Source organism: Chlamydotis macqueenii, chromosome 1 (genome assembly GCF_036417535.1).
Source record: "Chlamydotis macqueenii isolate bChlMac1 chromosome 1, bChlMac1.mat, whole genome shotgun sequence".
NCBI lineage: Eukaryota > Metazoa > Chordata > Aves > Otidiformes > Otididae > Chlamydotis > Chlamydotis macqueenii.
This window is the reverse complement of record NC_141556.1, coordinates 124,612,114-124,638,029: the sequence shown is the minus strand read 5'-3', so window position 1 is coordinate 124,638,029 and position 25,916 is coordinate 124,612,114. Positions and strand designations below refer to the sequence as shown.

At 42.5% G+C, this 25,916-nt stretch overlaps 1 protein-coding gene across 1 annotated transcript in view; it reads left to right on the top strand.

The window, feature by feature from the left end:
- Window positions 1-4,112: 4,112 nt before the first annotated feature.
- Window positions 4,113-25,916, top strand: part of OTC (ornithine transcarbamylase) — a 39,475-nt gene continuing 17,671 nt past the window's right edge. Inside the window, exons 1-5 of the mRNA XM_086740162.1 lie at window positions 4,113-4,189; window positions 10,088-10,226; window positions 10,811-10,892; window positions 20,474-20,561; window positions 24,199-24,352. Of these exons, the coding sequence (XP_086596288.1) occupies window positions 4,113-4,189; window positions 10,088-10,226; window positions 10,811-10,892; window positions 20,474-20,561; window positions 24,199-24,352 (540 nt within the window). The remainder of the gene's footprint in view (window positions 4,190-10,087; window positions 10,227-10,810; window positions 10,893-20,473; window positions 20,562-24,198; window positions 24,353-25,916) is intronic.

Below are 25,916 nucleotides of genomic sequence, written 5' to 3'. Positions count from 1 at the left end.
CGCGCCCGCCGAGGCGCCCGGCCGCCGGGAGGAGGAGGAGGAGGCGGCCCGGCGCGGCGGCTGGCCGTGGGGGAGGGCGATAGCGCCCCCTGGCGGCCGGCGGTGCGGCGGTCACCGGGGGCCTGCTGTTGCCGCTCCGCCATCTTAAAAGTTCCTCTGCGCTGGCGGGGATTTGTCCGCGACTCCCCTTGTACGGGGAGCACGAACTGGCCACGGCACGCTAGGCAGGGGCTCACGGGTGCTCAAGAGAGGCCAGAATCACCTCCCTTGGGGGCGCTTTGCGAGTCTCATCTCCAGCAGAACCTTGCTTTCCCCGCACCCTCCCTACACCCCTGGGCATTGTTTCTGTCCCCATCCCGTGTAGCCTGTCCCTACCTCCGGCTCCCGAAGCAGCCATCTCGCACCAGGGCTCTGCCTTGAGCTCCCTGCTTAGCCACGCCAGCCGCCTGCTCACGTCTGCTCACTTTGCTGAGTGACTGGAGGGGCTGCCCTGCCTCAGCTGGGTGAACAGAACGTCACTGGGAAACTTCATTTTGTCACCACTGGGATTCTGCTGTCCTAAAAGACACGTTTCCTCTGTTTGATGGTCTCTCTTTCGCCAGGATGTCCGTGTAAAGTCTTCTGATCCGGTTCAATCATCCACCCGGACAGGGACTCTTAGGTGATGGCAGTTGTGCAGACCCCACTGGAATAAGTCTGGGGGTTTGTAGCCTTTTTTCCATATTTAGTGTGCAGTTCCAAACTCCCAGTGGAGCTTTTCCCTCCCCTCAAAAAAAAAATCTATGTTCTTTTGTGGACCTCCATTTTCTTGCTATTCCAAAGTGTTTCAGATATGCTAGGTCATGTCTTGCCAAAGGAAAAACGTCTTGCTTTCAGGGTGATGTGCTGCAATAGTGGCTGCAGCTGGCAGCCTGGGCAACCAATTTAAGCCTTGTTTTATGCAGAGTTTAATCAATTGGTTCATAAGAGGAGGTATCCGTATAAGTACACACAAAGAAGGATGGCCACATTTTCAAAGGGGAACAGAAAGTGTTTGTGATTTTTGCCCCTACACGAGGCAGGGATTTAATCTCTTTGAGCTTCAGTATCCTTATGCTTTCTGCCCTAACTGCCTATCCTAAGTCTGGAGCAAGAGGATATCCAGCAAAAGCTATTCAAAATAAAACTGAACAGACATCGTTCCACGAAGTGATACCTGAGATTGTGGTTACCAGATGCTGTGGTTGCCAAGAATATAAATGGATTATGAAATTACTAGGAAGATTCATGGGAAGAAGCTGTCTGCAGCAGGGTTTTGGCTTCTATGACTGTGGGATCCTGTTTGAGGATCAACATCTGACTGGGAAAGATGGGAGCCACCTCACAAAGCGGAACAAGTGTATCTCTGCTGGTAGAATGATTGACCTGGTAAGGACATCTTTGAACAAGGAATTACAGGGAAAGGACAGAGTTATAGCAGCATCTGCAAGCGGCTGAACACTGAGCTCCTGGAAGTCTTCATTGACCACCACTGAGTGCAGGATGGCTGGGAAAGGCTGTTTATAGAGTGGGCATTTGGTTTTGGTTTTGGACAACCACTGTATGCAGATGAAGCAGAAGTCATGCTGACAGGGGTGCAGTTATGCCACGTTGTCCCAGTTGTCCAAGCAGACACGTATCACTGGAAGATGCAGCTATGGGGATGGCAGGATGCAGCAGGCTGGGAGCTGCTCCTCCTCGGAGGTGCCCCAGCTGCTGAAGCCCCAGTCTGCAAAACAGAGGCACTGAGCTCAGGCCTTTCCTCGGGCCAGAAGACCGGGGAGTGAATGAGCTGTGAAAGGACAGTGACTTCCTAAGGTGTTTCTTATAGCGATCTTCCAGTACCTAAAGGGGGCTTCTAGGAAAGATGGGGAGAAACTCTTTAGCAGCACCTGTTGTTGTGAAAGGATGGGGGGTAATGGTTTTAAAAGAGAAGGAGGTAGATTTAGATTAGATATTAGGAAAAAAAAATTACTCTGAGGATGGTGGAACACTAGCACAGATTGCCCAGAGAGGTGGTGGATGCCCCACCCCTGGAAACATTCAAGGCCAGGTTTGATGAGTCTCTGAGCAACCTGATCTGGTTGGAGATGTCCCTGCTCCTTGCAGGGGGTTTTGACTAGACCTTTGAAGGTCCCTTCCAACCCAAACCATGCTATGATTCTATGGACACTCTTGGTGTACCACCCCACAGCTGCTGCTCTATAAAATCTTTTCTTGCCTTTCCCTACCCTGACTGCTGCTTCGTCTCAAGAAAGGAGATGTCAAGGGTCAGTATTCTGCCAGCTCAGAGAGGAAAGAGGCCATATGTTCATATTAGATTACTGTACCAATATTATTCCTTTATCCTAAACTACTTTCCTCTTACACTATTTTCTCTTCACTAGTGTTTCTCAACCCATGTACTGCTATTACTCCATTTTCAATACCAAACCCTGGAATACAGAAATACGCCAAGCCAATTCAATCCTGATTTCAACATCAAAGCATTTTATGGTGTTGAGATGAGTGACTCAGTTTTTCACATGGTAGCATGGGTGATAAGAACAGGGGTTGGCTCTAAGGCTCCGCACTGAGAGATGCTGCTGTCACCTCAAATGCAGGAGAAGTGCTTCACACCAACAGCGATGGCGACACTGGTCCAACTCTCCTCCTGTGCCTGGCGCTGCTACTTCCTCATAGAAGCTTACGAGGGAATTGGTCCACGTAGGAACTGGGGTCGGGCAGTCCCTGTATAGGGGCGACCTTTCAAAGGGGCGCTGGCACTGTCCCCTTGGGACTGCAGGACAAAACTGGGGGCCTTGGCACCTCGACCACCTTTCCTTTCCCCACCATCTTTTCTCCTGGGTACCGCTAGTGACACACACTCAGTCCCCAGTAGCTGGGCTTGAAGGCCATGGGAGTCATTTGCCAGAGAAGGGCAATCAAGAGGGAAACCGTGACCTGGCTTTCTTCTCTGTGTGGCAGCTCTTCTGGCTGTTTCATTCCCTTCCCATTCATTTCTGTTGAGTTTTGCTTCTGCTTGACAATTGCGTCTCCTGGAAACTGCTGTGTTCCAAGCATGTAAGGGTTGGTTTGGCATCAGGGGTCCTGAACAAATTGCACCAAGAGTTATCACCCTGCATAACTTTTTCATGGCAGTCTCTCCTTCTGGGGAAGTAAAATTTTTTTTCCTATGGGTTTTAATTATGTGATCCTCACATTGCAATTTCAACATATCACTTTCTCTGGCAGATGTGCCATCACCTGATTTACACAAGTACGCTTCTCCTTACACAGAGGAGGAAATGAGAAAGTAATGGTCATATTTCAAAACTACCTACAGTGCAGGTGGCATAAAATCTTATCTGACAATTATGTTTGAAGGTAGAAATTTAAATGAAATCACTTTAGTATTTAGCAATTGACCAACATCAGATTATACAGCAAGGAGTTTAATGTAAGGAGGTGTGCAGGCTGCAGTATTTAAGTTTCTGAGACTCCCTGTGGGCTGTTTAATGCTACCATAGCACAACTGAAAACTTAGTCTAAAAAAAAAACCCAGGAAAATACAGTTTTTAATGTAGCCCTTCTCCATTCTTGTTAGGGCCCTGAGGGCACAAATAAGCCTTAATGGCCTTGCCCAACCCCACACCCATGGGCCTAGGACCCTCATTTTCTCTCAGCATGGGGCCATCAGTCCCTGCCCTGGCCGTGCTAGGGCAGGCGAGCTGCTCTATTTGTGCTGCACCCTGACAAATCTTCTTCTGCCTTTTTCTACTGGCATGTGCTCCTCTACAAATATTTAACAAACACGAAATTGCTACAAAATTGACGCAGGTATGATATGATGGGCTCACAGAGAAGAGCACAAACTGTCAAACTGTGAGTGGTGCAATGGACCGTGTGAGAAATCTCTATCTGTAGGCTGACCAAGAAAAAGCTTCAGTGTCAGCCCCGGCCAGGCCCAGCCCTGGCTGGGACAGCCAGACTGAAGACTTTGATTCTTGTTTTCCCCTTGTTTGCACAGCAACACAGTTCACTCTCTGCTGCATTCGCCTCTGTTTCTGTCAATTTTATTTACAGGACTGAGAGAATCCTAACGTGAACAGAAGATGCTATTTAATGTGAGGAACTTCTTCAGTACGGCAAAGCTAACATGGACCAGCAAGCACCTGCTGCGACAGTTTTGGTAAGCTTATGCTTTAGTTTTGTCTGTTGTGTGTTTCAGAGAAAGATGCTTTTTTTCCTCGCATTTTTAGTGCCCTTTTGCTTCCTGAGGCAGCAAGCTCTGCATCTTTGGGGGACTGGAGGATTTTCCCTTTTAATGTTTGTGAAATGCTGTTAATTCATTCTGTGGGATTTAGCAGCAAAGTTAAGAAGAAATGTTTCTTCTTGAGGACAGTGTATGCTGCAGGTACTGTAATCAATAAATAGCTATCTGAATAAAGTACAAGAAATTTTTATTCATTTAGACCATTGTCATGGCCAGTACTGCGGGGGGAAATTCTCTCCTTGAAGCTGGAAGGTGAATCTCTGCTTTGGTGGTTTTTTGTCTCTATGTACACTGGAGGTGTGCAGGAGAAGCATGATATGATACAATATTCAAAGTCAACCTGGTAGTCCTGGCTCTGTGACCTGGCTTTGGGTTCTTTCTTCAGCCGCATAGATGCACCTGTCCCCTGTGCCTTCAGAAAATCACCTGTATGACAGTGTTTCACTAAGCTGCTTCTCATGCTTGTCACATATTGAAAATCAGGTTAAAATTACAGACTTGAAAATTAATTCCACATCTTCCCGTGTTTTCATGTCGATGTCAGTAAGAATAGCATTAATGATGTTAAGGTAACAAATGATTAGTGCTAGAAAACAATATACAGGAATTTCACATTCACCAGAATCCTAATATGCAATGTCATTTTTATTTATCGTTTCTACATTACATCAGATTAAAAATATGTTTTCAAGGTTCTGTGATTTGTTTGCTACAGATTTGAAGTGATCCTAAAGCCTGGGTGATATTTTTTTTTTAATGGATTTTTGATTTTCACTGCTGGCAATCAGTGAGAACTTCCTCGTTTAGCAGAGATGATAGAAAAGCAAGTTTGGAAAACAACTGCAGTAAAGCTGGTTTTCCAATAAAGTAATCCAATTTGTTACACTCCCCACATAATGCTGTTTGTTGGTTTTGGTGTTTTTTTTAACATTATATTATAACGTCAGCATAAGCTATCACCACTGTCTATGAGCATTACAAGTTAAGCAGGATAACCTAGTATATATCAGTCTGTGCTAATAGTTCAAAATATTTGCTGTCTCTGCTCGGGAAGGAATAAGACAACTGCTTGACCTTGCAATTCCGCCTGTTACATTTTAACTTTGGTATGTTGTCTCATGTTCCTTCTCTGGAATTTATTTGTCCGCTTCTGCCTCTCTTTCGGAGGATGTGAACAACAGGGGAGGGAACACATTTCTTGAAGGTCATAGCAATAAAACAGAATCATCAGGGGAACATAGAGGTCAGGAGCAAACCTTTAGTCCAACTTTCTGCTTGTAGCCTGACAACAGCATATGAGCATATGTCTTTGCTTAGCCACATCTTGAAAATCTCCAAGGATGGTAATTCCAAATCCTCTCTGGGTAACTGATTTTAGTGCTTCACTATCTACCAGTGCAGAAATTAGTGGTGAACATTTCTCAGTCTACTTCTCAATAGTGCCAAGTGGCAAAACAAGACTCATTAGCAGAAGTTCCTGCTTGGCAGGTTGAGATGAGAGAATCTCTCACTCACTGGAAGTAATTTTAGGCTGCAATTAGAAACTCGAGGAGCAGCATCAAAGCTGCTCTGGAAACAATGCAGTGAAGAAGAGTAGAGTGACCAAGCAGTAAGCAATTGCATAGATTTTAAAACAGAACAAGTGTATTTTTTGTTCCTCCAAACTGGATAGAGTAGCAAATTCCTGTTCTGAAAAATAATAATTAAAAAGTCATAGCTATGAACTAATTTTCTTCAGAATACACACACTGAAGTTAGAGCAAATCACTTGAATACCCACTAAAAGCCTTGGTATGCAAGCCTGGATTTCAGTGGCTTACCTTGGTAGGCTGTTTTTCATGCTATGGTGGAAACTTCCTGACCCATGAATGCCCAGCCTTTCTTGTAATGTCAAGTATATTCTATTCTGCAGCTATTGAGTATAGAAGTGTAGGAAATAATTTTCGTAGCTCTGTAGCACCCATTTCAAAATCAAAAATGGGGCATTTGGATGCTTCCTAAGTGTTTCTATGTTGTTTACCTCAGGTTGGAGACAAGCGTGGGGACAGAAGGATAACACTTATAGCAAAATACGTAACTTTATTTTACTAATGATTGTAATGCTGTGAAGATTAGTCTTTATGGCTTGAAATGTGCATGATTATTTTAAATTGTACTGCTATAAATATTTAATAAATAAATAATAAATTTATTAGATATTAATAAGTTATATTATAATATTATTAAATATTACTGAAGTTACACATACAGTTAGGTTGTATTTCACTTAAGAATCAGTTTTCAGAGAGACTCTAAGAAAATACACAGGCAACGTTACTCTAAACTTAGAAAATAAGAAATCTACTCCTTTATCTGCACGGTGCTACAGAAAAGTCCATCCCTTCTGCAGTCTTGGGGCCTGTGCAGAGGCCAGACTCTGATGGTGCACATACTGATAGGAATTTTTGTGGTGCTTTGTGCTTAGCTTAGCGGTGGAGCCTCTGGCAGTCTGCATAATCTCTGGAGCACACTGCCCTGATGTATGGCAGTGTATACTGAGTTCCAGCAATATTAATCTGCAGGGCATCTGCATGGGCTGCTTCTTCATATATTCTCCTTGTTTCTGCTGTTACACATAATCCTTTTCACTGTGAAAAAAAGTCGTCTTAGTTGTGGCAGTGGTATAATGTGTATCTAATGTACTTTTAAGGTGTCCAGAAAGAAAACACACAGCATTTAGATATCTTCAGTTAAATAAAAAATTCTGCTACATGATTTCAAAAGTTATGCAGTTTGTGCTGTGATGTCAAATGGACAGTAATAATGTGTGGTACCGTTCCCTAAAGAGCTGTTCTCTTCCTCCAGTTTCAGTAAAAGCCTGTGCCACAAAATTCTGCAGAAAAAGTATTTCCCTCCAGATTTAACTAATACAACACCACAATCTTTAGAAGCCATAACAGGCCTAGCCACTACCAGGGCCTTTTTTTTCATTGGAATTCATGGAAGAATGAACAGAAAATTTATTTTTTTTCCTGAATATTCCTAGCTGTGAGCTCCAGGGCTTGGCAACTGGCAGGTGCTGTAACTAAGCCTGGCCTCAAAGGTGAGCTAAAGGGAAACCTACCTGGAAATACAAAAGCGGTAGCTGCACTCAATCCACTTTTTTTTTGATTGCTTTGACCTCCACATCATCAGATCAGTTTAAAAATGCTGCCTTTAATTAAAAAGATTTAGCTTGTGTGCATCCAAAACTCAGCAAGAGTACGGTGCAGGGTGTGTTATGCTAAGGAGGGCTATAGATACAATGCCTAAGAAGGGACTAAGATGCCACTCGCCCTTCTTAATCTTAAGCCTGTGGAAACATGAAGACATCTCATCTAAGCTAGAGGAAATTCGATCATGTAGCTTCTGTGGGTGATTATCAACATCCAATTTCATGTGATTCTGAGGTCGTAAATCTGTCTGGAGGCCAGAATACACTGAATAAATACACTACACATGCCCAGAACATGTCTTGTGTGGTAAGAGAAAGACCGGAGCACAGAAACACCAGATGACCTGCATGGATGAACAAGGAGCTCCTGGAGCAACTGAAAATAAAAAAAAAAAAGAATCCTACAGAGGGTGGAAGCAAGGACAGGTAGCCTGGGAGGATTACAGAGAGATTGTCCAAGTGGCCAGGGATCAGGTAAGGAAAGCTAAAGCCCTGGCAGAATTAAATCTGGCAAGGGACATCAAGGGCAACAAGAAAAGCTTCTTTAGGTATAAAAGGAAGAACAGGGAGAATGTGGGCCCTCTCTGGAGGGAAATGGGAGACCTGGTTACCTGGGACATGGAGAAGGCTGAGGTACTCAGCGACTTTTTTGCCTCAGTCTTCACCAGCGAGGGCTCTAACCACATCACCCAAGTCACAGAAGGAAACAGCAGGGACTGGGAGAATGAAGAACTGCCCACTGTAGCAGAAAAACAGATTCCAGACCATCTAAGGAACCTGAAGGGTACACAAGTCCATGGGACCTGATGAGATGCATCCATGGGTCCTGAGGGAAATGGCGGATGAAGTTGCTAAGCTATTGTCCATCATATGGGAGAAGTCGTGGCAGTCTGGTGAGATCCTCGCCAAGTGCAAAAAGATATAACACATAATCCCCATTTTTAAAAAGGGAAATAAGGAAGACCTGGGGAACTAGATGCTGGTCAGTCTCACCTCTGTGTCTGGCAAGGTCATGGAGCAGATTCTCCTGGAAACCATGTTAAGGCACACAGAGAGCAAGGAGGTAGTTGGTGACAGCCAACATGGCTTCGCTAAGGGTGAATTATGCCTGACCAATTTGGTGGCCTTCTATGATGGGATTACAGCATCAGTGGAGAAGGGGCGAGCAACTGACATCATCTACCTGGACTTGTGCAAAGCATTTGATGCTGTCCCACACAGCATCCTTGTCTCTAAACTGGAGAGACATGGATTTGACGGATGGACCACTTGATGGATAAGGAATTGGCTGGATGGCCGCACTCAGAGTTGTGGTCAACAGCTCAATGTCCGAGTGGAGAATGGTGATGAGTGGCATTCCTCAGGGGCTGGTATTGGGACCAGCCCTGTTCAACATCTTTGTTGGCGACATGGACAGTGGGATAGAGTGCACCCTCAGCATGTTTGCCAATGACACCAAGCTGTGTGGTGCCATCAACATGGTGGAGAGAAGGGATGCCATCCAGAAGGACCTTGACAAGCTGGAGATGTGGGCCCGTGCAAACCTCATGAAGTTCAACCAGGCAAAGTGCAAGGTCCTGCACCTGGGTCATGGCAATCCCAGGCACAAATACAGGCTGGGCGGAGAATGGATTGAGAGCAGCCCTGAGGAGAAGGACTTGGGAGTGCTGGTGGATGAGAAGCTTAACATGAGCCAGCAATGCGCCCTTGCAGCCCAGAAGGCCAACCGCATCCTGGGCTGCATCAAGAGGAGCGTGGCCAGCAGGTGGAGGGAGGTGATTCTCCCTCTCTACTCTGCCCTGGTGAGACCCTACCTGGAGTACTGTGTCCAGTTCTGGAACCCCCAACAGAAGAAGGACATGGACCAGTTGGAGAAGGTCCAGCGGAGGGCCACAAAGATGATAAAAGGGCTGGAGCACCTCTCTTATGAGGACAGGCTGAGAGAGTTGAAGCTGTTCAGCCTGGAGAAGAGAAGGCTCTGGGGAGACCTTATAGTGGCCTTCCAGGACCTAAAGGAAAGATGGGGAGAAACTCTTTAGCAGGGTCTGTTGTGATAGGATGAGGGTCAATGGTTTCAAAATAGAGTGAGATAGATTTAGATTAGATATTAGGCAAAAATATTTTACAATGAGGGTGGTGGAACACTGGAACAGGTTGCCCAGAGAGGTGGTGAATGCCCCACCCCTGGAAACATTCAAGGCCAGGTTGGACGGGGCTCTGAGCAACCTGATCTGGTTGGAGATGTCCCTGCTCCTTGCAGGGGAGGTTGGACTAGATGACCTTTAAAGGTCCCTTCCAATCCCAACTATTCTATGATTCTATGACTAGTCAGCATGCAGTCAAGTCATATGCATATAAGAAGCAAAGGAAACTACATCTAATGTACAGTTTATAGTACAATTTGGAACACTGTTACAATAGTGATCAATATAGTGCAGAGTGGCATATTGTGTCCATCTGACAGTCATTAACATGACAGTCATGACAGTCCATCAAGCTGATACAGCTGGGTCAAATGAAGGGAGCGGGAGAGATTTCAGCTGCTTGCTCATTGGCTTTAGCATGAGTACAATTTAGTGTCAAATGACAAAGAGCATACATTTTTCGTTCTTTTGACACAGGTATGGGCCACCAGCTCAAATGAATGTTCATCTGAAAGGTCGCGACCTCCTTACTCTACAGAATTACTCAGCAGATGAGCTGAAGTATTTGCTGTGGATGGCCTCAGATTTGAAACAAAGGATAAAGCACAAAGGAGAGGTAAAATGCTTTTGCTGCCATTTAGGTCACTCAGATGTTGAAATAAATGTTTTTCTGAAGAGTATTGGGAATGAGCCGTTCAGCTGTCTTGTCCTAAACAACATCACCTGAACTCTTAAATACTGTAAATCATGTGCTACAAATCAGAAAGCCTTCCTTTAAAGTGTTCAGATATTCTTTAAATGCTTCAGAGAACTTTGCAAGTGAAAAATTAAACAGCTTTGCACAGCTAACTCCCTGGTGTCGGCTAACCCCATCCATTGACATCGGGTGTACATGGAGCACTAAATGTCGGAAGTGGAAGACACTTCCCTGCATGGGATTAAATTAGTAACAGAGTTCTCATAATGCTAGCTCAAATTGAGTGCCAAAATGCAGTTGCTTTTTTTTCCCATAGAATTACTTCTTTCCCTTTAAACTTTCCACTGCTAATAAATCCCTTGCAGGGCAGGAAAACAAAGCTATGGTTAAAAAAACACCTGTGTAACTTTTCTAATGCTGAATTAAACGGTGAAATAAGTATTTCACATTGTAAAATGTATAATGATGATAAAATGGAAATGCCTTCAATTTTCATGTTCCAGTATTTGCCTTTGATGCAAGGAAAATCTTTGGCCATGATTTTTGAGAAGAGAAGCACTAGAACAAGATTATCTGCAGAAACAGGTAGGTCTGAGCAATGGCACGGTCAGATTGTGTATGAAATTGTATACTGTGAGTATGTACTGAAAAACAGTGCATAATTTTGTATTTATCAGTGTTCTGGTTTTGTTTAGTGAGGGGGGCCTAAGGTGGTAGCTTCTGTAGGAAACTGCTGGAAGGAAACTGCTGGAAGTCGCTCCCCTTTGTTCAGTGGACTCGGCCAGGCCTAGGGCGGACCTGGTGCTGGCCAAGGCCGAGCCAATTGGTAGCAGAATGTCCCGTGATAGCGCCTCTGCAATAACGTATTTAAGAAGGGGAAAACAGGAAAAAAAAAGGAGAGAAGATGTGAAGCAGCTGAGCGGGGGCAGAGAGGGGGAGGTGCGAGCCTTGTGGGCCTTGCAGGCCTCACCCTCTGGCCTCTTGCCAGGCGGCCAACTGGGCCCAACTCGGCCCGGCCCAGTTGCAAGAAGTGGAGAGGAGATGAGAAGTGAATAAGATGTAAAAAGGATCCTGAGAGGCGTCTGCCAGCCTGTTGTGAGGAATGGCTGCAGACGCCAAGGTCAGTTCAGAAGGAGGGGGAGGAGTAATGCGGCTCCTGGCCAAGATTCCCCTGCAGCCTGTGGTGACGACCATGGTGGAGCAGGTTGTTCCCCTGCAGTCCATGGAGGTCCACAGAGGGGCAGAGATCCACCTGCAGCCCGTGAAGGACCCCACGCCACAGCAGGTGGATGCCTGAAGGAGGCTGTGGCCCGTGGAGGGCCCGCTGGGACAGCTGTTCTGGAGGGACTGCACCCCGAGGAAGAGATGACCCATGCCGGAGCAGTTTCATGAAGGACTGTGGCCCGTGGGAGGGACCCCCCGATGGAGCAGGGGAGGAATGCGAGGAGTTCTTCCCCCAACCATGAAGCAGCGGCATGAAACAACGTGTGATGAACTGACCGCAACCCCTATTCCCTCTTCCCCCCTGTGCTGCTCAGAGGGGGGAAGGTGGTAGAGATAATGTTAAGCCTGGGAAGAGGGAGGGGTGGGGGGAGGTTATCCTGTTCCCTGTCTCATTCTCCTGCTAGTTTTAGAAATAAATGAGTATTTTTCCCCAAGTCAAGTCTGGTTTGCCCGTGACGGTAACTTTAAGGATTTTCTCTGTCCTTATCTCAAACCTTGAGCCATTTTCCTTATATCATCTCTCCCTATTCTCTCGGAGGGTGGGGGGAGTGAGAGAGAGACTGCGTTGTCTGGTCCCGATCAGGGCTGAACTATGACAATCAGTTTCTACTCAGGAGAAACCTAAAGTTTGAAAGCAAAAATAGGAAAAGAATGGTAGCTAATTGTGTTTCACCTTGTATATTAATGTCACAAGCACATCCTTTTTGTCACTAGATCATTCCAAAGCATGATAGATCAGAAGTAAAGTAGCAGGCAAAAGTAAGCATTTCTGGTGTAAGCTCCTAGTTGTACTGGCAAGATGCACATTTCCTAACATCTATTTTAGTAAGCATCACAAATTTAATTCTGTGCAAGCTCTAATAAATATTTTTCTAATGTATTATGCATTACCGTTGTTACATTTCAGAGTATGTGTTTAGACTGGGAATCATAGTAATGCCTTGATATAAATTAGGGTAAAAAAATTAACATGATTACCTACAGGGGAAGATAACTTGATGGAGACTTCAGGGTATTAGCCTAATAAGATCAGGCAGTGGAACATTATTCTTTTAGGATAGAGTCCTGCAAACACTGAAACATATACATGTCTTTATTTACATGGTAGTTTTTCTGAAATCAATGAGATCACTGAAATAAATCATTCATGTGCTTACATGTTAGCAAGGAATAACTATGATTTGGTGACTGTCTTATAGGTACATTTTTATGCATCAAGGAAAGAGAAGCTTGCCCTTCTCACATTTAAGTTGACTCAGCATCCCTTAGGCTGACTTCTCCTCAGTGAAGGGACAGGAAACTTGTTGAGTATTCACAGTTCTTTACAAGGTATAAGATAAAAGTAATGGAAGGAAGAAGCAGATATGTTATTTGCAAGTATTTTGTGACACAATGTGGTGGTTTAGCCCGGATCACCACACAGTTTCTCACTCACCCTCCCCCTACCCAGTGGGATAGGGGAGAGAAATTGGGAAGAAAGGAAAACTCATGGGTTGAGGTAAAAACAGTTTACTAAAAATACTAAAAACTACAAAGCTAACAGGATATAAGGATATTAATATATACAAAATATACAAAATGAACAATGTACAATTTCTCACCACCCGATGTCTGAATGACTGACGCAGCCAGTCCTGAGCAGCGATCACAGGAACGACACCGAGCAGCAAGCAAAGGGGTGAGAGCAAGCCAGCAAGATAGAAGGAACGATGCCAGCAAGCAAGAGAGAAGAAAAAGATGCCAAGGGTGTCTGAACGGATACCCGAATGGAATGAATGCCAGAAAAGAATGCCCGAAAAGAATGCCCCCTCCCATGGGCAACCCCCACTTATATACTGAGCATGACGTTTATGGCATGGAATACTCTCTTTGGCCGGTTTGAATCAATTATTCTGTCTGTCTTTTGCCCAGCTTCCCGCATCTGCATGTTAACGAGACTTTAACGAGACTTGGAAAGCCAGCCACTGTCCTTGGTCTCATTAACAACAACTCGTGTCATCAGAGTGTTTTTATCAACATTCTTCACACACGAAATCCAAAACACACCGGCTACTGAGAAGAAAATTAACTCCATCCCTGCTGAAACCAGGGCACACAGTCATTTACCTCCTGATCCTGGCCTTTACGTAGACTTGTTGTTATTTTCAGTTTTCTCCAGATAAGTAGGACTTATGAAGGGATTTCTCTTGTGCATTCCCTCTCTGTGAAGACCACCCACCTTTTAATTCTAGAGTTTTTAGTCCAGTTTCTAGTTGTCTGCCATACTGGTACATGGGCAGGTAACGATGAATTCTCTGAATCTGTTTGTCCTTCATGCTTCATGTATTCAGAGGGAAGCACTATTTAGTCCTTGGCTTTTGAAAGCTTATGGAATGGGGAAACTCAGGGAAGTTCAAATGAATTAACTTAAGGATGGGAGTTAATGCACATAAATTCATCTAAGAGGGATTAAGCTCCAGTGAAATAAAACAAATTTATTTCTGAGTGAGAGCTTCCACAAGGGATTTTAATGCAGTTAAACTTCTGTGCATTAACTTCACACCTTCAGTTAATTGGTCTTAGTCCCCAAAGCCTAAGACTTTATTTCAAAGGCAGACTCAAGTTTTTTCTTTCCATGGAAACTCTATACATTTCAGCTGCTTTTTAACATACATGACTTCTACCTTGGAATTCCTAACTCAAAACAAATGTGGGGTCACATGTGTTCCTTCTAGCTAAATAAGCTAATTTAATACCAATTTTCTAACGTCCAGTGAAAGTGGGCATTGAAGTGGATTGGAGTGTTTATTTATAAAATGCCTGAGTCATCTCAAATAGCATTTGCCACGAGTTGCACCTTCAACATCTTGAAAGAGGTCACTTGTGGGACAAGGTTCTGGTGAAGAGATTAATCTAAACAAACTTTGCAGCTCTCAGAAACAACCAGATGAAAATCAGTGGGTTTCATTATAAAGGAGTAGAGATTTGGAAAGCACTGGTTACAAAATCTGTTCTGTGCAGTGTCTAGGAGATTGTTGCCATATATTGACACCATGGAAGTCTTTTCAAAAGTCTTGCTGTCTCCATGCCTATAAAGAACACCATTGCTGAGAAAATAAACAAACAGGATCACAGAATTGAGGTTGGAAGGGACCTCTGGAGGTCCTCTGGTCCGACCTCCCTGCTTATCTACAGTCAGTTGCCCAGGACTATGTTCAGACAGCTTTTGAATAGCTCCAAGGGTGGAGACTCCGCAACCTTCTGGAGCAAACTATGCCAGTGCTCACTCACCCTTTCAGTAAAAAGTGTTTCCCGACTCTCTGAGGGAACCTCCCATGTTTCAGGTTGTGCCCCTTGCACCACTGAAGAACACCTGGCTCCGTGCTCTTTGCACTCTGCCTTCAGGTGTTTATATACAGTACTAAGATTCCCTCTGAGCTTTCTCTTCTCTAGGCTACGCAATCCCAGCTCTCTCAACCCTTCCTTATATGAAAGATGCTAAAGTCCCGTAGTCCTCTGTGTGGCCCTTTGTTGACATTGACATACTGACTCTCTACAATATATCCATGTCTCTCTCATGCTGAGGAACCCAGAACTGGACACTCCAGGTGTGGTCTCACCGGTGCTAAATAAAGAGGAAAGCTCACCTGCCTCCACCTGCTGGCAATATGCTGTCTAGTGCAGCCCTGGATACCACTTGTCACCTTTGCCAGAAAGGCACATGGCTGGCTCATGTTCAACGTGGTGTCCACCAGGGTCCCCAAGTCCTTTTCTGCCAAGCTGCTTCCCAACTGGGTGGCTCCCAGCATGTACTGGTGCGTGGGGTTGTTCTTTCTCAGTTGCAGGACTTTTTGAACTTCTCCTTGTTGAACTTCATGAGGTTCCTATCAGCTCACTCCTCCAGCCTGTTGAGGTCCCTCTGGATAGCAACACAACACTTTGGTGTATCAGTCACTCCTCCCAGTATCGTGTTATCAGCAAACTTGCTGAGAGCACACTCTGCCCCATCATCCAGATCATTAATAAAGATATTAAACAGGACTGGACCCAGTATTGAGCCCTGGGCTACACCACTAGTCACTGGCCTCCAATTAGAATTTGTGCCACTGATCACTACCTTCTGGGCCTGGCCATTCAGCCAGTTCTCAACCCACCTCACTGTCTGCTCATCCAGCCCCCACATCAACAACTTGTCTATGAGGGTCTTATGGGAGACCCTCAAGGTCTATAATGTGTCAAGGGCTATAATGAAATCCAGGTGGACAATACGCACTGCTCTCCCTTCATCTACTAGGCCAGTCATTTCTTCATAGAAGTTTATCAGGTTGGTCAAGCATGACTTCCCCTCGGTGAAGCCGTGCTGACTACTCCCAATTATTTTCTTGTCCTTCATGTGCCTGGAAATGGTGTTCAGGACTAGGTGCTACATCACCTTTGCAGGGATCGAGGTGAGGCTGACTGACCTGTAATTCTCTGGGTCCTCCTTCTTTCCCTTCTTGAACATAGGGGTGGCATTTTCTTTCCTCCAGTCTTTGGGGACTTGTCCCAGTCACCAAGGTCAATCAAAGACTATCAAAACATTAATTTATAATGCATTGTGAGACAACAGTTGATGTTTGTGGCTTTTCCAACATATTATGCCTCTAAACTGTTCTATTCTGATGACATTGCCACTGTACTGAATAATTTACATCTCGTTGTGGTAAAACTCATTGCCCCTTTACTCTCTTGAACAAATATAATTTTATCCTAATGCATATTTCTGAAACCCATATTATTTTACCATTTCTAAGAGTAGTAGTGGTGTTGTAAGTTTAATGAAGGACTACAAGTAACTTCCATAGGATATTTGCAACATAAATCCAGTTTTGTGGAGCCTACTAGATTTATTGCTATCACTGGCTATTATACTGGAAAATGTGACATCTCAGCTATTATACTGGAACATGTCATCTGTTTGCAGTCAGAATCCCATACTCATTCTGCATAAAATCTTGTGTACTTTTTGAAAAGAAAGATTTTCCACATGGTCATATATTACTTGTAAAATAAACATCCTCAGGCACTGCATAAAGGTGAATGCCCTGGTTTTGTTTTAGCTTTGGTGTAAAATATTCTGATTGTTACTGGTACTCTTAAAATATACAGCTGCAGTTATGTTTTAGTGAACAAATTATAAATAAATCCAACCATTTCATAGATGCTGAAAGCAGACAATATATCACAGGTTGGAAATGGAGAGAAAACAATACAGGCAGAAAAGCTCTGTACACCTTCTTTCATTGTGCACTGGAATATATGAGGTCTTAACAGCTTTACAGAGGTTCACTGTCACTGGCTTTAGTGGAATTACTCTCAACTCACTCCTCTTACCCGGCGGGATAAGAAGAACATGATGTCTGTGCTTGAAGACTACTACATACACTCACAGAAATAATTGCATCACTTCATAAATTCTAATGCAGTGGGGATAGTACTGCATGGCAGGAATATAGGGTCTGTTTTTTGTTGGAATGGCTATTATTTAGTTTGGCGACATTATAGAGGGGGCAAGACTACACTTTTAGCCTACTCTGCACTTAGAGGGGTAGCTTTAAAAAACTGCTTATCAGTTTTTAGGTTTCTGCTTTAGGAGTATTCCTGTAATTCCTACCTAGAAGAGTTCTTTGTGTTGTTATCAGTCTAAACTGAAAAATACTTTCTAGATTGTAAGTCTTGGCAGGCAGTGAGGAAGCTAACAAATCCGAATCCAGAAGTCTTGAAATATAAAAAAGGATCCTTCCTTTGAGTTTGAGAAGATTGCTGTGTATATCTCTTGGTGATGGAGGGGAAGCCCCACAACTGTGTATCCGATGTGTGAACACTTTGGCCCATTTACCTAATGTAGCAGGGACATGGAATGGAGATTTAACCCATGTCTGTTCAACCACCAGCACTCATATCCTATGAGAGAAAGAGTTTGCATAAGTGGGCTCAATAACGTGCTGCAGCCTGGGGTATAAAACTGTCAATTTTTGAAAACTAACAATAGTGAGAAGTGTGGACATGAGATAATAATCTATTCTGGCTCTGCAGCATGAACATTTAATACAGTTTGTTGAAGATACCAAGATTCATATAAACACTTAGCATGTGGCTTTGGATATGACCAGCTTGTGACAACAAAGAGGATTAGTTTAACACAGCACTCCAGTGTGTGCCTATTTGCTGAACTAGTGCTTGTATATCTTCAAGTGATCTTTTTTTTTTTCTTTCTACTAGTAGTCTGGATGAAAGAATCTCAAGCAAAGAATCCTTCTCTGCAAGTATATACAAAACTAGAGCACAGAGCTCCTGTATTTCCAGATGGAAAGTTTGGGGTGGAAATATGTTCCCAGGCCCTGCACAGATGGTCAGTTCACAAGCAGAAAGCCCAACACATTAGAATTCTGCTATGTACACAGACTCCAGGTGGTAGCTCTGACTGGGCTGCCTGACGTCTGGCAATTCTGAATAAATGGCCAAATTCTTTTTCTACCTGGGCATCATTTATAGAAAACAGAACATGTCCATGGGAGCCTGCCGGGACTGTGAAACATCAACCAAAGTGTATGCATTTAGAAGCCTAAAATGCAGAGCTGTTGTATTGTATGGAACTTGCAGGGATAAATCACTGACATAATTGTAAAAGAGTTCAAAAAAACCCACAAGACGCTGGACAGGAAAAGTTACTACAAATGACATTCCGTCCTTGAGGTCTTGACTTAAAAACTTGTGTTGAAGAGATGGGTTGTAATGTCTAGGCAACAGTTTGCATATAGATTCCCCTAAATACAGTGTTTGTGTCTGAGCTGCTGAGGTGAAAGTATCTGAGGAAACCTAAACATTTTTCCTGCCTTAATACAAAAATGCTTCTGAGTAACCAAGAAAGAAGGGTGAAACTACCAGCAAATTTGTATTGCTTTTCTAACAGCAAATAGTAGTAGTAGAATAAGTGATGCTTCATTCTTAAAATTTTTCTGTATCTGACTCTAATCTTATTGACATTTGGAGGAATCCTTAATGATGACAAAGGGAAAGTAAAATCAGACCCATTCAGTAAAATGAGCGTACATTGGCTGGACGGAGCAGAGGTTTGCCCTTCAGGTGGGGTCTGGAGCATTACTGTTTTTAATCTGACATTTATGGAAATGGAGGCAGTCGAAAGGGAATGATTTGCCAGTGTTATTTTTATCTACTGCATTTCAAAGTCTAGAGACTGGCTGAACTTATGCAAAGTGGAAGACCTCACCTCAACCCCGCTGGCGTATGGGACGGGGGTTAATAAGGGCTGTTCTGTGTTAGGGGCCCAGGCCTGCCGCCTGAACCTAGGTGCTTGCTTTTATGTGTGAAAGGTTTCAGTGTTCACTCCTGGTTTAATCCTTTTTTTGAGAAATATCTGTGGGATCAACTTTTTAATCTTTGACAGGCCTGTACAAACAGTGTGTTGATCCTGCAGTTCTGGTGATGTCTGCAGTGCCATCTAATGGCTAGAACCAGCCCAAGCAGCTGTTACCTTTTTTTCCTTCTTTCCAATTTTTTTTTTCTCTTTTATCTTTCCCCCCCCGCCCTTGTTTTTAACAGCACGAAATTTGGTAGCCTCCAAGAGATCACAGTTTGGTAGAGAAGGAGACCTCTGCTCTTCTGTGCTGTATGCAGCTTCTCCCTTCCTGGCAATAAAAATAAGGTGGCTTTCCTTCTAGAATTTTGTCACAATAAAAGGCTCACTCCCCCGCAGTGTTGTCTTGACAAGGTTGGTTTGTCCACACCGAGGTTCTCTGGAAATGTCCTTTATCATAGTTATTAAATACAGGCCAAGATATCCCTGATAATTTCTCTACTAGAAGGGGGTTCTTCTTATGCAGAAAATCTTTCCCAGTGCACAGAAAATGCCTTGCAGGGCTACCTACAGCCCAATTCAAATCCTACACTTTGTTCATCCCCAGTTGTAGGACCCTGTGTCTGGTGCTAGACTTCTGCTAAACTGTTTGTGACAGTTCATAAAACAGCCCCCCTCAGGCCCCATCCTCCCAATACGTGGCCACAATGGACTTTACACTGAGATTCACTGGAGGGAGGATTTAGTTTTAAACCAGGCAAAGGCAGGGAGACTCAAGTGTTGGTGAAAAAGCTATTTTCCTCCCTATGTCAGCTGGTTGCTTGTGGTAGCTTTCTAGTGATGGTGCAACGGAAATAAGGCAGGACAGAACCTGATGGTTGCCCTTAGCATGTAACTTGTCTTTATCCAAAATACCTTTAAGTTCCTCAAAGTGCTTTATATTCTTAAGTGACGCTCAAGTCTTTCCATGGTTTCCTGTTCAGAAATGGATTTCATTCTTCAGACCTAATCCATCCAGTTCCTTGGCTTACCTTGTAAATTCCTAACTATTGCAGGGTGGATGGGTACCGGTAGTGCCTGAGATCTTTCCTTTTCTCTCTATCACACTGTAATTTTTAAAGCACTTGGTCATTTGTGACTAAGCTCAAGTTTGGTATAGTGTATGAAGAGACTTAGGCTTTGCTATCTGAGTGACCATACTTGAAGCTCCTTGCAAGGATGTGGAAGTCAGTGACTCAGGTGGCCCTTATAGGATGCTAAGTCCCTTGAAGTAGAAATTCAGCATGATGAATGGAATACCTGGCTCTTAACAGGGAGGCACCTTTGGCCATATGTAGCCTTGCAGCTTGAATGACTGTTCCTATGAACACAGATCAGAACTCATGCTTAAGGATTTCAGCAAAGCATCACATTTGAGTGGTTTTATTGCAAAACACATTAATTTGTGCCTTGTGTATCACATTTTATGTGTTTGAAACATTTGGATGCACTGATTAGTTTTACTTTTATTGCTGTAAATATCTTTTACATGAAGAAGGTTTTGGATCTTGTCTGTAAATATGAGGTGCTGGTATTTAATTTCTTTTAAAATTTGTCCTCACTTTAGGATTTGCTCTCCTTGGAGGACATCCTTCCTTCCTTACAGCACAAGACATACATCTGGGCACTAATGAGAGTCTCACAGATACAGCAAGGTTGGTAAAATGTCGCTTGATTGATCACTCTGCATTTGGTAGTAGATTAGGATGAAACCTATCTTAGAAAATTTTGTAAACTAATGTTTTATTTCTGGAAAATGTCAGAAGGCAGTCCAAATTTCTTAAATACTTACAGATCAGCTCGCAGAAATTGTAGTTCAGTATACTATCATTCCGTTCACTCTTGCTCTCCAAAACGTCTCACAACGAGAAATATTTTTATCAAATTTGGCAAACGGACATGCTTCGTATAGGACAGTTTTCATTTCTTCTTCTTCCCAAATGGGATAATAAATGGCCATTAAATCGTTGGTTCACAGTCTCTTGAATGACCTTTCTTTGCACAAGCAAAAGAGAAAAAGAAGGACAGTAAGCTATCAGAAATAAGGCAAAAGGTAGAAGCAAGCAAATCTTCCAGCCATTCTGGAGGAGTCCTCATTCTGTGGAGAAAGGTCTCACAATGCCCACTTCCCACGCAAATCTTCAGCCCCTCTTTTCTCTGTCACTGCTTGCTCTTCCACCCTGACTCGGTGATTTTGCTCCTCTGCTGAGTCACAGCACATGCCTGCTACAGTGGGGTGAAGGCTTTCCCAGGTTCTTACAGAGCCCCACGTGCTCTGCTTCACTCCTGCTCTCATTAGCAGAATTATTATTGACTTTGCATAATCAAGGCTGAGCAGTTTACCCAAAAGAACAATCCGAGTGTTAATTCTTTGGCATTTCTTGTGAATGAAGGATAACATGCCAACCTCGTTCAGTTAATGCAAGAATAAAAAAAAGAATGCCTGTAGTAGACCCAGGGGGTATTTCAGATACTTACAGCCATGTGTCTAGAGCTGTAAAGGCCTTAGAAATACTTGAGATTGAGACTTAAAGCAAAAGGGGCACAGATCTATAAAAGTCCCAGTTTTTATTAGAATTACTGCAGGCAGGGTTGAAAGCCTTTCTGCTGTGAACATATTTTTAGTGACTTACTACCTGCTCATAATACCGTTCTTCCGTGCTTCACAAGACATTTGCATTTATGCTGACACAGTAGCAAAAAGTTACCACCCATTAAGGAGCTGTAAGCCTTTCAGTGCTGTTTAGCATGTCTGATATATTACGTGAAATGAACTGTAAGTACTGTATCTGTATTTTCCACTGTAGAGCCATTCCTTTGTGCACTAGTGTAGCTCAGTGGCCATAAGGTTCAGTAACAGCACTGAAAAACTCAAAGGATGCTTTTGCCAGTCCACTGGCATTATTAAAGGATAAATCTCTGCATCTCTGGGGAACGGCTTTACTTCTCACTGCTTACTGAGAACACGTCCAGCATATGCCCTTGTAAGAATATGAATGACAATGAAGTAATCTTGTCAGAAATTTAAACCTTTTGAAGGGATACATACTTTCAAAACAAAACAAAAACTACCTTGGATAGCAATATTCTACCCAAAATATATGCAAATACTCCATTTTCAAATTCAGAGATCAGCCACACCAAAAAGGCATGTTTTTATTTATGTTTAATTTTCCTCAGAGGACACACTTGAGTAAAAATTTCCAGCTCTTCTCTGTAGAAATAAAAGTTATTTGTAAAGAGAGATATGCAGGATTCCAATACACTCATATGTTTCCAAGCTCTGGGATTTTGAAATTTATAGGCTCACGATCTTGCAAAAAGAATGAAAAGAGAAAAAGACCTTGTAGTTGGTGATAACATAGGAACCTTAAATGAAAAATCACCTGATGAGCCTGTGCTTGCTTCCCCTCACCTTCCAAAACTTCACCTTTATCAAAGACTCTTATCTAGCCAGGTCTTTTTTTTCCTATGCAATCCCAGCCTTACATGGTTTCCTTTAAATTAATTTGATTACAGAAGACTTCATCTCCTCCTGTAAGGTGTATTTTTCTTTTCTGATTTCAATTTCAATAAAACCGGTTTCCACTTGGGTTTCCTACTGTAAGATGTGGCATCTAGAGATGCTGGCAGAAGGACTGCCTGATGTCTTGCTGATAAGTGTCTAATAGTTCTAGTATCTACTTTCAACAGATTAAGGAAGAAAAACCAGCAGTTTTCACTAGTTGGTAGTTGATTATAGCTGAATTTCCTCTAATGGCATACACTGTAAAGAAACCATCTTCTTCAAATTGTTTATAAGTTGTGTCAGGTAGGATTCAGCTGTCCTGACATCCTTAAAAAAGTCTAATAAAAATGGGTGATTTCCCAGTGTGATCGTCTCTTTTCCTTGACTGATGGGACAGGCTATGTCTTGTTCAGGGTGGACACATTTTAGATGGCTAACAAAAGGGACCATGCATCCTGTCCCTGATGACTAGTTCAGAACAGAACAGATTTTCCACAGTCACATGCTTCAAGCTAGAATAAACACACACACAGAGAAAAAGAAACCTGTGGACTAAGAAGAAATAATGGCACAAGCAGAAACTGTTCCAATACCTTGCAATCAGTAAATACCTTGTTCAGTTCCTCCTTTTCACTTGTAGCTGCTATTGCCAGCCTTTTCTTCTGAGAGCACTCTACAGGGAATCTTGTAACATTTTATAAGAGTTTTGCTTGTGTGAGGAATGTCTTGTGTCAGTAGAAAATATTTGTTACTGACTTCATCAGGAGATTTGTCTGTGTAAAGGCCATGGCACTACCAGCCATATTTCCACAAAAGGAGATACTGGAATTCTTCATGGCTAACCAGGAAGATAGATACTGCAAGCATTTTTCATACTCTTCTATTCAGTCTCTTCCTTGTTCTGTTTTAAGGTCCTATTAGAGATAGATAACATGAAAATACACAAAATGCTACTTCAAAGTCAGGCTTCAGGGCCTCATTAAAGCAGAGAAATGCAGAGCTCCAATCCATATTTTATTTATCTAAATAATTCAGAGCATACCAAGTGTACTGTGCTAATCCACTATGCTAACCTCTGAGTTTTTCACACTGTGGCAAATGAGGTTAAGGCCAGAGTGATACAGTGACTCCTGCATGCCCCTATCCATATACCCAGTTTGAAATTTGGGCATCACTTTAACACGGATACCATGCACGACAATACGCAGGTGTGTAGGTAGGAGAAAGAACAGGCTGGTGTTGATGGCCACCTGTTTCTGTGTTCATTAAGATAAGTAAATAATTGTGGTAATCTAAGACAGATCTGTGCTTCTAAACCTCACAAAGATCAGGCTACCATACAGAGACACTGTAATACTCAGTCAATGCTACATTTGTGCTTTGCTAAAAGACTCAAGAAATCTTATACATTCTCTCTTCCAAAGTTATCAAATTCTTCGAATGTTACAGTGTCACGCAATCTCTTTTCTTAATTCAGATACCTTAACATTTATTGATGGTACATCTGAAGCTACAATCAAACACTAAATAGAAAAAACCATAAAATACAGCAGCAGTTTTAATTTACTTACTATAGTTTGTTAATAAGTAAAACTGCTTACTTATTAGCAGCTTGTTAAATGTCTGCATTTAAGCATGTTATGCAGGCATAATAAATTATTCAGATAGCTGAAAAAAAATTGATTGATTACCACTTCTCATTAATATTTATGTGTTGCACACTGAATGGTGCAACAGGGATACATTTATAATGTTTGACTTGGGTATTTTTTACCATCCTCTAGAGTGCTGTCCACCATGACAAATGCCGTCTTGGCTCGAGTCTATAAGCATAACGATCTGGACCTAATGACGAAAGAAGCCACAATCCCAGTAATCAATGGATTGTCTGATTTACACCACCCTCTCCAGATTTTAGCTGATTACCTAACTCTTCAGGTAACAATATAATCGCCGTTTAATAACAATTTGTTTTGCTAAGTCTTGGTCTTGGTAAGTATTTGGGGAAGTCAGGTTCAAAATAATTTATTCCTAGGTTTTTGTAAGTGGTAATTATATGCCACTTGTTATATAAAGAGATCTTCTTTCAGCAATATAATTAAGGACCTGTTTAATTTAAAACAATTACCTAGTCCTATCAGCTGTAGTGGGACTGAAGTTAAGCATAAAATTAAGTACTTCATTGGAATTAGGCTGCAATTAAAAAAAATGTGCAGAGGGCTTTACATATTAAGATAAAGGTGAGATGTTTGGCTCAGCCAAAGCTGGTGGCAGTTTTTCCACTGACTTAAAAAAACTCAGTAGTTCACTTTTGTTTCCTCCCTAACCTATGAACAGTTTAAAAGGAATCAGTACCCACATATTAGGAAATTGGTTTCAACCATTTTTTCAACTGATCTTTCAACCAATTTTAACCAAATTTGTTTGGAAAAGCCAGTTAATGTTACCAGTGTGAACACCTAGTGTTCAGGCACTTAAGCCTATTAAAACTTTGTTCACATCAAATAATAGTATAAAAGGATCATATTTTGTAGTTTAATCTAATGAAATAGTTGATTTGACAGCAGGATAATGTTTTACACATAGAATACCAGATGTTTATCTGTGAACAGAAGGACTATGCTGTTTTACAGTCAATTGAGGAACTGGCTTATAAAAAAGATTATTACACTGCAGTGCTGGTTGACAACTATGATGAACTTCTCTGACCTTGTTTGCTTTCTGAATGAACAAAAATCACACTGCTTGAAAAAGGGAAGGCAGAATAATTTCCTGATTCATTCAGCTGTGTTTCTCAGCTGTCAGAGACTTTGCTGTGGGACATTTAGTATGTGGAAAAGATCTAGTGAGAGTAATATTAAATTATTCATGCCTTAAACTTTAAATACTGAAACACTTATATGTTTAGTGAAAATTACTTTTTCCTTACTTTGATTAGTATTTTTCATAAAATTTTCAATACTTAAAGTGAAGACACCAGCAAAAATTGGTGAACTTAAGACTAAAATGCTTCGCATACCTCAGGATAAGGTGTGTTTGCGAGATCACATCGAGCCAGTCTCAATGAACTGTTCAAGTTACGTAGGACAGTAAGCTGTAATGAGAACATCATTAATAATTAAATATCATAGTTTCATTTAAACACTATGTGCAACTGTAAACCAGGTGAATCATATGGTTGTGTTTTGTGGGGGGTTCTGTCTTGCAAACACTGTAGTTACTAGCATTTTATCACTTGTGAATAACAGGCTTCAAGAATAATCTGTGACTCAATCTGCACAACTATTGATATCTCTGCCCCTAAACCTGGTTTTATCCAGGCCACTGATTACAGCACCAAAATTTAGAGTGCTGGTGCCCTGTACTCCATCTCCAGTCAACGAAGAGAGACCACTGAGCATCTGTGACCCTCTAGAGCTGCATCTCTTTCTCCACTGATCTTAAGGGGAAACCTATGGAGATCAGCAAAATGAGTGTGCCCTGTTGATCATCCTCTGCTCCT